The sequence below is a fragment of the Odocoileus virginianus genome, unplaced genomic scaffold (genome assembly GCF_023699985.2).
Source record: "Odocoileus virginianus isolate 20LAN1187 ecotype Illinois unplaced genomic scaffold, Ovbor_1.2 Unplaced_Contig_24, whole genome shotgun sequence".
NCBI classification, from domain to species: domain Eukaryota; kingdom Metazoa; phylum Chordata; class Mammalia; order Artiodactyla; family Cervidae; genus Odocoileus; species Odocoileus virginianus.
This window is the reverse complement of record NW_027224341.1, coordinates 1,283,843-1,297,915: the sequence shown is the minus strand read 5'-3', so window position 1 is coordinate 1,297,915 and position 14,073 is coordinate 1,283,843. Positions and strand designations below refer to the sequence as shown.

The window sequence follows — 14,073 nt, the reverse complement described above, 5'->3', positions numbered from 1 at the left end:
TCATATGGTACCTATGCTATGGTACCATAGCACCATCATATGGTAATACTGTTTTTAGATATTTGAGGAACCCCTATACTGTTTTCCATACTAGTGACTGTACCAAACAGTCACCAACAGTGAATGTAAACACCAACGGTTTATATTCCCACCAGTAGTGTAGGAGGTTCCCTTTTCTCCACATCCTTTCCAGCATTTATTTGTAATGATGGTCATTCTGTAAAATATTTTCTAATGGCATAGCTCATGTCAGAAATGTGCATATGTGTGTGTGCATGCACACACTTGTGCTTGCTCAGTCCTGTCTGACTCTTTGTGACCCATAAACTGTAGCCCACCAGGCTCCTCTGTCCTTGAAATTGTTCAAGCAAGAATACTGGAGTGGGTTGCCAGTTCCTTCTCCAGGGAATCTTCCCAACCCAGTGATTGAACACAGATCTCTTGTATCTCCTGTTTTGGCAGGCAGATTCTTTACCACCTGGGTGTTTCTGCTTAATTTCTCATAGGTTTATCATGATTTCTAATATTAATGCTTTATGTTTTGAGTTTTCATGCCTGTTTTCTCAAGCAGCTACTGACTATAAAGCACTTAGATCCATAGATCAGGAGAATACATCTGAGGTGGAAGAGGGATTCTGTTCTAACAACCTCAGTTTAAAAGTTCAGATAGTGAAGCTTGTAGGTATATATACCTTCCTTAACTAATAATAGTTATTTAATTGGAAAGGTTCACCCTTGAAAGAAATCCTGGGTACTTCTTTTTGTAAGGTAGAGATCACCTCACTAAAGTTATCCTCTTTTAAATAATTTCTTTTCCTTTGGTATACGCCAGTGGTTCTTGGGTTGATTTTTCTCCCTGCCAGACATTTGACAGTGTCTAGAGACACTAGAGGCTTCCCAGGTGACTCAATGGTAAAGAATCTGCCTACGAATCCCAGAGCCACAAGAGATGTCGGTTTGCTCTTTGGATTGGGAAGATCCCTTGAAGGAGGAAATGGCAACCCACTCCAGTGTTCTTGCCTGGAGAATTCCATGGACAGAGGAGCCTGGTGGGCTACAGTCCATGGGTTCCCAAAGAGTTGGACATGACTGAGTGACTTTCACTCTCCAGAAACCAGAGGCTCTTATCAGAGTAATGCACTCTGACCAATGTTATCAGTTCAGTTCAGTTCAGTCACTCAGTCGTGTCCGACTCTTTGCGACCCCATGAATCGCAGCACGCCAGGCTTCCCTGTCCATCACCAACTCCTGGAGTTTACTCAAACTCATGTCCATCGAGTTGGTGATGCCATCCAGCCATCTCATCCTCTGTCGTCCCCTTCTCCTCCTGCCCCCAATCCCTCCCAGCATCAGGGTCTTTTCCAGTGAGTCAACTCTTCACGTGAATTGACCAAAGTACTGGAGTTTCAGCTTCAGCATCAGTCCTTCCAATGAACACCCAGGACTGATCTCCTTTAGGATGGACTGGTTGGATCTCCTTGCAGTCCAAGGGACTCTCAAGAGTCTTCTCCAACACCACAGTTCAGAAGCATCAATTTTTCGGTGCTCAGCTTTCTTCACAGTCCAACTCTCACATCCATACATGACCACTGTTATAAGAAGATGCAAATTTTCTTGGCCATGGAGCCAACCAAATAGTAGAATTAGTCAACAAGACAGAATGTTAAGTTTTTTGTTAAAGAGGAAAGTATCTCGTGCCTAAAATGATTCAGTTGTGAATATGCTCCATAGTAAAGAATAGTCTCTCTTATTTCTGTGACTCAGTTTTCCAAAAGAATTGCAAAGATAAGACTTATAGAGTTTTAAAGGTTTTTTGAATCATTTAAGTAGGTATTCTCTTCTTGCTGGTACCTTTTATATTAAAGAAAAAAAAAGCTCAAGAAAAAGCAGTTAATTTAGCAGGATCTGACAGGTTCAAATCTACTCACATCAGATGGGAAGTAATCATAGGAGATGATTTTTTTTTTCCCCCCTAGAAACAAATTACTTGGGAGAAGTGTTTAAAATCTGTGAGCCTCTTAGATAAAAGCAAATTATTTTACATGATCAATGAGATTCATCGAACTGCCAAATATGTTGTGCACTGAAAATAGGCTTAATTTACTTTGTTATGGTGAGTTTGTATTTGTTCTAAGATAAAACCAATGATCACAAGTACAGTAGCAAAGACAGATGAAATTGGATGGAGGTCAGTTGCCAAGCCAGACCATCAGTGATCCCTTGTAAACTAATGACTAGATTTATATCTAGAAGTTGAGAAACAAAACTCATTTTGAGACATAATTTAAAAGGTCTTTAGGTCTTGTGTCCTTTGAGAAAGTATTAACTCTCTCAATGGCATGTTAAGAAAAATGGTGTTAAGTTCAGGGAATATAAAGTTTAACATCAGCTTTACTGCTGAAGAGCCATGAGTTTCATACAAGTCCTGACCTCTATTTTCAACCTTCAGTGAGGAGAATGGATGATAATTTGGTGTGTGTTAATATCCCTTTCAGCTCTGAACTTATTTCAGTAAGATGGGAAAAAATAAATTAAAAGAATGGTTATCTGACCTCCTTAATCATAGTTATTTTATGACATGTGGGTGACAAGGGGTAGTAATTTTGTGAGATCTCTAGTTGATTGAAAATTAGAATATAAAAAAATTTGAAAGCTTTGATGTACATATTTTGGTTTCTTTTTCTACAAAACAAGGTGATGTCGTGTTAACAAGTAATGTCTATCAATTCAGTTTACTTCTTGAATATTTTTTGTTAGCTTGGCATTCTTTATTTTTTTAAATAGAACTCTGGCTACTTGCTGAGGGTTTTATTTTGACATATGCTTATAAAACTTGTGATGATCAAGGTATAATATAGATTTGTGAGCTGGTTGACATCCTGAAAGAAAACACCCATTAAACTTTTTGTGGCTTATAACCCTGATGGTTGATCGTACTGATATACAAGTGAAAATCTTAACATATTTCAGCACTTGGCCATTTAAATTTGAATAATCATTTTAAGTGCTCACCTGGTTAAGAGAGAAAGGTAGTAAGATGTCTTTCTTTGGGTTAATATGTATGTTTCTGATATAAAGTGAAATCTAATAAATTTTGGATAGTTTTGACTAATTTAGATAATGACAATCTGGAGAAAACTCTGCTCTTTATGTGCTTTCTAAAGAAATTCACCAATATATTAGGGGGAAAAAAATCCAGAAAAGGAGGGGAAAGCCCAGTGAATTCTGAGACAAATATCTGCAGAAATGACTTGGCAGTCCTCAGAGATGAAATGACTTACTTAAAAGATAGGCCATCTGTTTATCAGCCTTATTTCTATCCTCAGGGCTTTTCTTGAAGAAAGCCCTTCTAGAAGAGGGCTGTTATCCTTATGTCAATAATATAAACTGATCTTCTCTGATGTTACCCTTTTCTTACCTAACTTTTTTATTTTCCTAAACTGCTGTACAGACTATCATGAGGAAAAGAAAGTCTTAAATGGTAAGTCGTATACATTTATAGTAAAAAACTGCATCACATTCACATGATTGTATACAAAGTTGCCTTACAGAATTATTAGGGATATTTAGGTATTTTTATGCAAAAGATGTGCTTACTTGCCTAAGCTTAGAGGATTTGACAGGACTCTGTAGATCCCTTATTGAAGCCATGACTCCATCTATAGTCCTTTCTATGGCATCTCTGAGCTTGTGTTCATCTGTCCTCAGCCGGAATACAGTAAGTCCCCTATATATGAACGAGTTCTGTTCTGAGAGTGTGTTCATAAGTCCAGTTTGTTCCTAAGTCCAACAAAGTTAGCCTAGGTACCCAACTAACACAATTGGCTATATAGTACTGTACTGTAATAGATTTATAATACTTCCCACACAAATAATACATAAAGAAGACAAAAAATAAAGAAAACATTTTTAGTCTTATAGTACTTTGAAAAGTACAGCGGTACCAGTTGCATCACTGCTGCTTTTGCACTTGCTTCCCAGTATCCTGGGCTTGAAATAAAGATACTCTGTACCCAGCTTCCCAGGTGGCACTAGGGGTAAAGAACCCAGCTGCCAGTGCAGAAGGTGTAAGAGATACAGGTTCAATCCCTTGGTGGAGATCGTCTGGAGGAGGGCATGCAACCCACTCCAGTATTCTTGCCTGGAGAACCTCATGGACAGAGGAGCCTGGAAAGCTGTAGTCCATGGGGTCGCAGAGAGTCGGACACAGCTGAAGCAGCTTAGCACACTGCACTCTATACAGAAATGTACAGCACAGTACACAGAAGCGCAATACTTGTAGAGGATGCACGCGTGCGGCAGTGTACACCACACACAGGGATTGAGGGACGTGCCCGGACACGTGCATGCACGTTCGCAGCTTTGAGAGCTCGAGGCTTGAAGGGTCTTGTGTAGGGGACTTCACTACACTTGCGCTGACTAGGAGCTGCCCCTCCGATGCCAGGCTGAGGACGCCTCTCCCTCAGGCACAGGGCTCTCCTCCAGTGTCTCTGCAGATACTGAGTCGCCTACTAATCACCTCTTCTCTGGGCTTGGCAGCTCTCCTCAGCCATTCACTGTGATTTGGAATCATGACTGACACTACCCCTAACCCCTCAGAAATTTTGGTGTGAGACTTTCAAAACTGCCTGGGGCTACTCTGACTGAACTGTAATACTAATATATGTTTTAAAACGCATTTTTTTTTCCTTTCTATTTTGGAAAAGAAAGTTACAGAAATTCAGCTAACAAGCTGGATTGCCAGATGAATGACCTCTTCTTTTTCAAGTAGGGAAAACAGTCTTCTTATAGACTGATGTATGCAGCTTGTGATGGTGCCACCTGAATCTGTTTGTCTGACGGGGTCACCGCAGTAAAGGAAGGACTCTTCTTGGGTTTCAGCTCATACTTTACTCTTCCATAATGCTAGGCAAACAGCCTTTCCTTAAAGGCTAATTACTGATTGTCTGGGTACTTTCTTTCCCGCCACATTGCTTTCCTTTGGATGCATAGCATTTAACATCTCAGTTAACATTGGCCTTAAAAATGTGATGTTACATTGTCCAGTGGTCTGGCCAGCATAGTTACCTCTTTTATGTGACTGTGTGTGCCTCAAATATTTGGCTTATATGAGTGTCTGTGGTTAAGTCTGCACGTTCACAGACACCATCTGCCTGCTTCCTGTGTCATCATTTAAACTTCATGTAAAACACTGAAGCCAGCATTCCTCCAGAGACCTAATTTCTTCAAATTGACATAAGTCCACTTAACATTTCTGTTAAGTGTTTTAACAGAAGATTCTCTGGATAAGAAGAATCTTGAAAACCTCTAAACTACCATGTCTCCTAGATGCCTCCCAACACTGACTTTATATAATTACCATGACTTCTAATTGAGAATTCTAAGACTTGCCAAAGCCTAAATTTTTTTTTCCTGCACAAAGAGTACACTCCTATTATAGAAGAAAAATAGTTAATGTTCACAGAATCTCTGAAGCTCTTCCCTGTTCTCAGAGTTTTCAAAAACAAGTCAAAAACCAGAGCCTTGGTGACCATTTAAAATGTGATGAGACAAAAAAAAAAATAAAAATAAAATGTGATGAGACACACCCACAAGAAAATCTAAAATGAAAAAGACAGAACCATGTGTCAGCAAGGTAGTGGAGCAGCCAGGCATCCAAACCCTTATGGTAAAAATTGTAAGTTAGTGTGACCTTTTTGGAAAACTGTTTAGCAGTATTTACTAAAGCTAAACATACTCATGTCCTGTATATCTACCAGATATGTAAATGGATGTTCTTTAAGAATGAGTATGTACATGTACCAAGAATATTAATAATAGTGCTATACATAATAGCCAAAAACTGCCCAAATATCCATCAACAATAGAATGAATAGATTCTAGTATATGGTATATGGTATATGGTATATTCAGAGAGTGTAATAATACTCAGTAGTAAAACAGAACAAACTACTAATGCATTCAGCAGCATGGATAACATTTCAGAAAACTCCAGACCTAACTCATTGCTTACTGTTAATTATGCTAATTTGACATTAACTGCAACATCAATGGAACTGTCCCAAAAACCCAGACCAAAAGAGAGCATGTTTTATGATTCTACTTTTTTATAAAGGCCAAATGCAGGCAAAAACTAATTATGATGTTAAAAATCAGAATAGTGATTATCTTGGGGGAGAGGTGGTGAATGGGAGGGCGCAGGGAGGGTCTTGGTTACAAGGGTATATTTTACAGATGAAAATTCATTGAGGAGTATATTTGTGACTTGTCTCCTTTTATAATATTTCAATAAGTTTACTGGAGAGATGGGGTGAAGAAAAGAAAAATGCTATGTAGATGAACTGTAGTTACCTTGTTTATTTTTCTTTGTGAAGGCATGCTTCCTCAGAGCCAAGTGACAGATACACTTGCCAAAGAAGGTCCTAGTTCTCCAAGGTATGCTTTTTAATTTTACTTTCTTTAAAGCTTAATCAGTTCTACACCAAAATGTGCACATTTAAAAAAAGGCTCTAAGTTTGATTTATTGCTTATTATATTAGTCATGCTTTTTTGACACAAGAACTGCACTGCCTCATTTATCAGACATTGTTGAAAAATGAGCTGTTCCTTAAATATGAATTTTTAGCATAACTGAAGTTTAACCCATTTTAAATACCACAACTTAAAAAAAACAACTATTTAAAACTATTTTTTTCTGATTATCACATATATATTCATGGTAGCAAACTTGGGAACATGGGGAAATACAAAAGAAAGTGATAAAAGTTGCTCCCATCAACCCTAGATATATATTCTTAATATTTGTTTTATTCTATCCACTTTGATTCGTGTAGTACCTATTTCCATATTATTCTGACAGTATCAGTATTACAGTATGTTCTGTGATCAATTTTGTATGTCATGAAATATTCTGCAAAGGCATTTTTTGGTCTGTATTCCATCATGTGATGGAAATTGATCAAGTATCCATAATTTATTCAACTGCAATATGCTTCCCTAGTGACTCAGTGGTCAAGAATCCTTCTGCTAATGCAGGAGATGAAGGTCCAACCCCTGGGTCAGGAAGATCCTCTAGAGAAGGAAATGGCAACTCACTCCAATATTCTTGCCTGGGAAATCCCATGAACAGAAGGAGCCTGCAGCTACAGTCCATGGGGTTGCAAAAGAGTCAGACACATCTTAGCAATTAAACAACATCATTGTTTTGTATGTCTAATTTGTTTTATCAGTTTCTTAATGAAAATTCTTGGAAATGTATTGTATTGTCTTAGTAAATTAAGCAATCCATATATAATTTTGTTAATGATATTTCACATGCCCTAGGGTTATGTGTGTTATTTGTCATTTTTCTCTTACCACCTTTCCCCACAAGGTGATTCTGTAACAGTAGCATTCTGCTATACTTGTTATATCTGTTATTTCATATACAATTTTAAGTTAAGGACCTTGAGGTATCTCTTGTAAGATTCACACTCGGGGCCTGTGTACAGGTAGTAAGAACAAAAACTGAATCAATTTGATCAGAAGTTTTACAAAACATGATGTAGCGTTTCCTTAAATTTTTGCTATTGACTGTTAAATACCCATGGTGAGTTAATTTCGTCGGTAATATATTTGTGACAGGGAAGAGTCAAGGTAATAAGCACGTAGACTTTGTCATTTTCCTTCAGAAAACATGTTGTGTTATTGCTCTGATACAAGGCATTTTAGATGTGTAACCTTTATAAAAAGTGTCTTGTCAAGGAGGTGGTTTGTTTTAATCCAAGTTGGTATACCTGTAGTATATATCCATGTATCTACTGGTATACATGAAGTATTGTTCAGTTACTAAGTTGTGTCTGACTCCTTGCAGCCCCATGGACTGCGGCATGCCAGGCTTCCCTGTCCTTCACCATCTCCCAGAGTTTGCTCAAACTCATGTCCATTGAGTCGATGATGCCATCCAACCATCTCATCCTCTGTCGCCCCTTCTCCTCCTGCCCTCAGTCTTTCCCAGCATCAGGGTCTTTTCCAACAAGTCGACTCTTCCCATCAGGTGGCCAAAGTATTGGAGCTTCAGCATCAGTCCTTCCAATGAATATTCAGAGTTGATTTCCTTTAGGACTGACTTGTTTGATCTCCTTGCAGTCCAAGGGATTCTCAAGAGTCTTCACCAGCACCACAGTTCAAAAGCATCAATTCTTTGGCATTCAGCCATTTTTATTGTCCAGCTCTCAGATCTGTACATGACTGTTGGAAAAACCACAGCTTTGACTATACAGATGTCTCTGCTTTGTAATATGCTGTCTAGATTTATCATAGCTTTCCTTCCAAGGAACAAATTGTATTTTAATTTCATGGTTGCAGTCACCATCTGTAGTGATTTTGGAGACCAAGGAAATAAAATCGTCCACTTTTTCCCCTTCTATTTGCCATGAAGTGGTGGGACCAGATGCCACAATCTTCATTTTGTTAATGTTGAATTTTAAGCCAGCTTTTTTTCACTCTCCTTTTTCACCCTCATCAAGAGGCTCTTTAGTTCCTCTTTGATTTCTACGATTAGTGTAGTATCATCTGCATGTCTGAGCTTATTGATATTACTGCCAGCAATCTTGATTCCAGTTTGTGATTCATCCACCCTGGCATTTTGCATGGTATTCTGCATATAAGTTAAATAAGCACGGTGAGAGTATACAGACTTGACATACTCCTTTCCCAGTTTTTGAGCCAGTCTATTTGCCATGTCCAGCTCTTACTGTTGCTTCTTGACTTCTTGACCTGTATACAGATTTCTCAGGAGACAGGTAAGGTAGTCTAGTATTCCCATCTCTTTAAGAATTTTCCAGTTTGTTGTGATCCACACAGTCAAAGGCTTTAACATAGTCAATGAAGCAGAAGTAGATGCTTTTCTGGAATTCCCTTGCTTTCTCTAATGGATGTTGGCAATTTTGATCTCTGATTCTTCTGCTTGTTCTAAATTCAGCTTATACATCAGGAAGTTCTTGGTTCATATACTGCTAAAGCCTAGCTTGAAGGATCTTGAGCATGAAATGAGTGCACTTTTATGGTTGTTTGAACGTTCTTTGGCATTGCCTTTCTTTGGTACTGGAATGAAAACTGACCTTTTCCAGTCCTGTGGCCAATGCTGAGTATTCAAATTTGCTGATGAATTGAGCTGACTTTAACAGCATCATCTTTTAGGATTTGAAATAGCTCAGCTCGAATTCCATCACCTCCACTAGCTTTGTTGGCTTCCTAAGGCCCCCTTGACTTCGCACTCCAGGATGTGTGGAGTCTCTAGGTGAGAGATCACACACCATCATCGTTATTTGGATCACTGTGATATTTTTTGTATAGTTCTTTTGTGTTTTATTACCATCTCTACTTAATCTCTTCTGTTTCTCTTAGGTCCTTGCCGTTTCTGTCATTTCATTGTGCCCATTCTTGAATGAAATGTTCCCTTGATATCTCCAGATTTCGTGAAGAAATTTCTGTTCTTCTCCATTCTATTGTTTACCTCTTTTCTTTGCATTGTTCACTTAAGAAGGCTTTCTTTTTTCTCCTTATGCAGAGTTTGGAATGCAGAGTTTTGGAACTCTGCATTCAGGTGGGTATATCTTTCCTTTTTCCTTTGCCTTTGACTTCTCTTCTTTCGTCAGCTCTTTGTAAAGCCTTCTTAGACAACCAGTTTGCCTTCTTGCATTTCTTTTTCTTTGGAGGGGTTTTGATGAACACGTGCTGTACAATGTTACAAACCTCTGTCCATAGTTTTTCAGGCACTCTGTGTATCAAAATCTAATCTCTTGAATCTCTTTGTCACTTCCACTGTAAAATCATAAGAGTTTTGATTTAGGTCATATCTGAATGACCTCGTGTTTTTCCCTACTTTCTTCAATTTAAGCCTGAACTTTGCAGTAAGAGCTCATGATCTGAGCCACAGTCAGCTCCAGGTCTTATTTTTGCTGACTATATAGAGCTTCTCCATCTTTGGCTGCAAAGAATATAATCAATCTGATTTCAGCATTGACCATCTGGTGATGTCCATGTGTAGAGTCATCTCTTGTGTTGTTGGAAGAGGGTGTTTGCTATGACCAGTGTGTTCTCTTGACAAAACTCTGTTAGCCTTTGCCCTGCTTCATTTTGTACTCCAAAGGCCAAACTTGCCTGTTACTCCAGGTATCTCTTGACTTCCTACTTTTGCATTCCAATCCCCTATGATGAAAAGGACATCTTTTTTTGGTGTTAGTTCTAGAAGGTCTTGTAGGTCTTCATAGAACTGGTCAACTTCAGCTTCTTTGGCATTAGTGGTTGGGGCATAAACATGGAAGTATAGGCATTTTAAATTGAGAAATAATTGTGAGTTATTTCATCTCACACTACTGATTATTTAGTGAAAAAGTTTCCTACAAAAAATATATTTCTTACTGTAGGTTTTAAAATACATGTTTTAAATCATGTATCTATTGTGTCATATGTTTTTTTGATTGTATATATTTTAAAATTATATCTTTAATGGTTAATTTATGTTAATGCATATAACTATTCATTCTTTTTTGAATATTTTACAGCTATGACTGGTTCCAAACAGACTCTTTAGTCACCATCGTCATATATACTAAACAGAAGGTAAACATGTTTTTTTAACATCAGAAAAAAATAAATAATAAGCTCCATGCAGGCACATTTCGGGGCACTTATCTTGTGTTAACTTACAGCAGCTCTATGAGATAGACCCTTTCATTATCCCTGTTTTACGGGTGCAGAAACAGAGAGTAGATAATTTAGCAGAGTCACACAGTAAATGGCAGAGCTAACGTTGTGATCCCAGGCAGGCTGGCTCCATAGTATATGCTCCTAACAAACAAGCCATAGCATCTCAGGAAAAAAACAGGAAGTAGTGGGTTGGCCAAGAAGTTCGATCCTATTTTTCCATAACATCGTACAAAAACCCGAAGAAACCCTTCAGCCAATCCATTATTTTATATGCTCTTCTGTGATTTTGTTTGTTTTTGTGCATGGATAACAGCAGTGAGTTACCCTTGGACTGCAAGGAGATTAAACCAGTCAATTCTAAAGGAAATCAGTCCTGAATATTCATGGAAAAGACTGATATTGAAGCTGAAACTCCAGTACTTTGACCATCTGATGCGAAGAACTGACTCATTGGAAAAGACCCTGATGCTGGGAAAGATTGAAGGCAGGAGGAGAAGGGGATGACAGAGGAAGAGATGATTGGATGGCATCACTGGCTCGATGGACAAGAGTTTGAGCAAGCTCCAGGAGTTGATGATGGGGCAGGGAAGCCTGGCGTGCTGCAATCCATGGGGTCACAAAGAGTCGGACACGAGTGAACAAATGAACTGAACAGCAGTGAGAGTCCCAGTTTAACTTCATCTTATGGACTGGTTTCCTGCACATGTATTGTAATTCAAGAGACAGGAGAGAGTATTGCTGTATCTTAGTATGCTTAAGCTACTAACTGGCTTTAGATGTCCTCTGGAAACTAAAATTAGGGAATTAACTCATTCATTAAGTATTTATTGAACACTGCTTCATTATGGACACTGCTGTAGAATTCAGAAATCTACAGGTGGGCCAGATTCATAGAGACTGAGATCTCACCAGGCTTATAGTCCAACCTGGGAAATCAGATGAATAAGCAGGCAACGTACACCATCTCCAGGCACATCCTCCGGCAGCCTGCAGGGTCTCCACACTTGAGGAACCATAGAGATTTAGAGACAAGTTCTGGCAGCAAGGGATTCCCGAGAATTCATGCTACTTGTGTCGTGGCAGAACTGCATCTGAGTGAGTGAGTTCCTCCTCCTCCTGAAGTAGGATTTGGTGATCCTGCCGGAGTGGTCAGCCTCTGCCTGAAAGAGCCAGGATGTCCAGGGGCACTGCTTGTCCCACCTCCTACTCCTTCCTCACCACGCAGTCTAGAACCAAGAGGGCAGGGCCTAGGGAGCCTGGGATCCATCTCTTCCCGTTGGCAATACCAGTGAGGCACAGAGGGTGGATGACTGAGGGTAAGGGGGAGCTTACTGTGTGGAAAGATGTGTTCCTTGTGTAAATGACAGGCACAAGAATAACTTGCATCAAAGCTATGTAGAAACTAGAGACATCTGAAAAGTTGTTAGTGAATTGTTTTGGGGGCTTTTTTTGATAAGCTGAGCTTAAGAAGTTGTGTTAAGACAGTCCCTTTTGCTTAGAGTTTACAGATGAATGGGTAAGGTAGACATTAAGTATAGACAAATATGTAGTTAAAGTTATGATGTATGCTTTGAAGGAGAAGAATGAGGTTGTATGAGAGAGCAAAAAACAGGAATAATGTGGATTTAGCTTGTGGGCTCTGTAAATAATTACCATGTGAACTTCCACTTATCAGCTTAAACATATAATGATAGAGTTTAGAAAAAAGTTTACTTTCTCTTTTCGATTTCTGTTTAAGGATATCAATTTAGATTCAGTAATAGTTGATCATCGGGATGATTCCTTTAGAGCCGAGACAGTCATCAAGGATTATTCATACCTTGTACATGTTGGTAAGTAACTTATTCTATATTCATGGAAACAACTTTTGTTTACTTACAGTCGTAGCTGGTTGTAGAGTCTTGATAATGATAATATTTTATCTGCTACTGTCATTTTGGTTTGCCATTTTAAAGATTTATTTATTTACTTATTTTTAGCTATGCTGATCTTTGTTCCTATGTGGACTTTCTCCCTAGTTGTGGCGAGTGGGGTCTACGCTCTAGTTGCTGTGCATGAGCTTCTTCTTGTGGTGTCTTCTCTTGTTGTGGAGCACGGATTCCAGGGCATGCTGGTGTTAGTAGTTGTGGCACATGGGCTCCGTAGTTACAGCTCCCGGGCTTCGGAGCACAGGCTCAGTAGTTGTGGCGCCCGGGCCCAGCTGCTCCATGGCCTGTGGGACCTTCCTGGACTAGGATAGAACCTGTGTCTCCTGCATTGGCAGGTCTTCATCACTGAGCCACCAGGGAAGCCTGCTTTGTCATTTTTTTATCAGTTTTTGTTTTGCTTTCCTTTTTTCCATTGTTTCTTTATACTAGTGAAAGGGCTAGCAAATGGCAGTATGACCTCACTTTTTCCAAATTTAAACGGTTAGATTAGACGTGATTGAGATCAGTCATATGAAATACTTGCCGGCCCAGCTTTGTAAGATCGTATTACTTAATACCTGCAAACACATCTGCAGGGGCCTGCCTGTCATGTGCTCCTGCTGAGTGGACGTCACCAGGTGCTGTTCCACTGGCCTCTCTCTTGCCAGCTGTCATGGGAAGTCAGCGGCTGCGTTGCAGTAGCCTGGGCTGCAAGGCTGTACTATACCCTCGCTGCCTGTCCCGTCACAGCCAGAGACCAGCCACATAATTCACTTCTGTCTGTTCTGAGAGGTTGCAAATGTATCAGGAGAAAGAACTCAGGACTGAAATCTGGAATCAGAGGTATTAATAGCAGATTCCTAATCCATTTCTCACCTGTAATGACTCTAGGATTTCATCCCTTTCTCCTTTAAAGACGGTAATTTTATTCCAGTTAGAAAGTAAAAATGAAACAAACTGAAACAAACCAAGTCAACAAGAAGAAAACTATCTTAAGAATGCATTCTTATGTAAAGAATGTTCTGTTTACTTTTGTAAAACAAACTGAAAATCTCCAGACTCAGCTGACTTGGGATTCTGCTTATGGCTTTCTTAACGAAGGACCTTTAGTCCTGAATGTGATTGAAGTTGATAAATGTTTTTTGTTTCTTATTTTCCCCCTTTCATTAGATTAATCAACATCAAGTCTTAAACCTTTCTTCTGGAAATACATCCTATCTTATTTTTTACCAGCATAAGATCTAATATATATTTCCTCTTAGGAAGAGTATTAACAACAACAACAAAAAACTCAGATGTCTAAAAAAGTATATATTATTCATTAGATCTGTCATGATTTTTTTTAACAAAGACTTCTGTGTCAGCATTTATTATGTTTCACATATTTTATGGCTAGTTTTGTTCACACCATAGCTAACCGTAGCTAGCATATGCATGAAACAACAAAAACTCCGCAATCAAAAATGTGAAACTC

At 39.0% G+C, this 14,073-nt stretch overlaps 1 protein-coding gene across 3 annotated transcripts in view; it reads left to right on the top strand.

Annotated features, from left to right (window-relative positions):
• The window catches only part of CYB5R4 (cytochrome b5 reductase 4), a 98,802-nt gene that overhangs the window by 45,433 nt on the left and 39,296 nt on the right, over nt 1-14,073 (top strand). For 2 of the 3 annotated variants that reach the window (XM_070464462.1, XM_070464460.1), the window contains exons 5-8: nt 3,452-3,481; nt 6,375-6,435; nt 10,548-10,605; nt 12,431-12,524. In XM_070464462.1, the coding sequence (XP_070320563.1) occupies nt 3,452-3,481; nt 6,375-6,435; nt 10,548-10,605; nt 12,431-12,524 (243 nt within the window). The remainder of the gene's footprint in view (nt 1-3,451; nt 3,482-6,374; nt 6,436-10,547; nt 10,606-12,430; nt 12,525-14,073) is intronic. The other variant, XM_070464461.1, reaches the window with a different exon arrangement.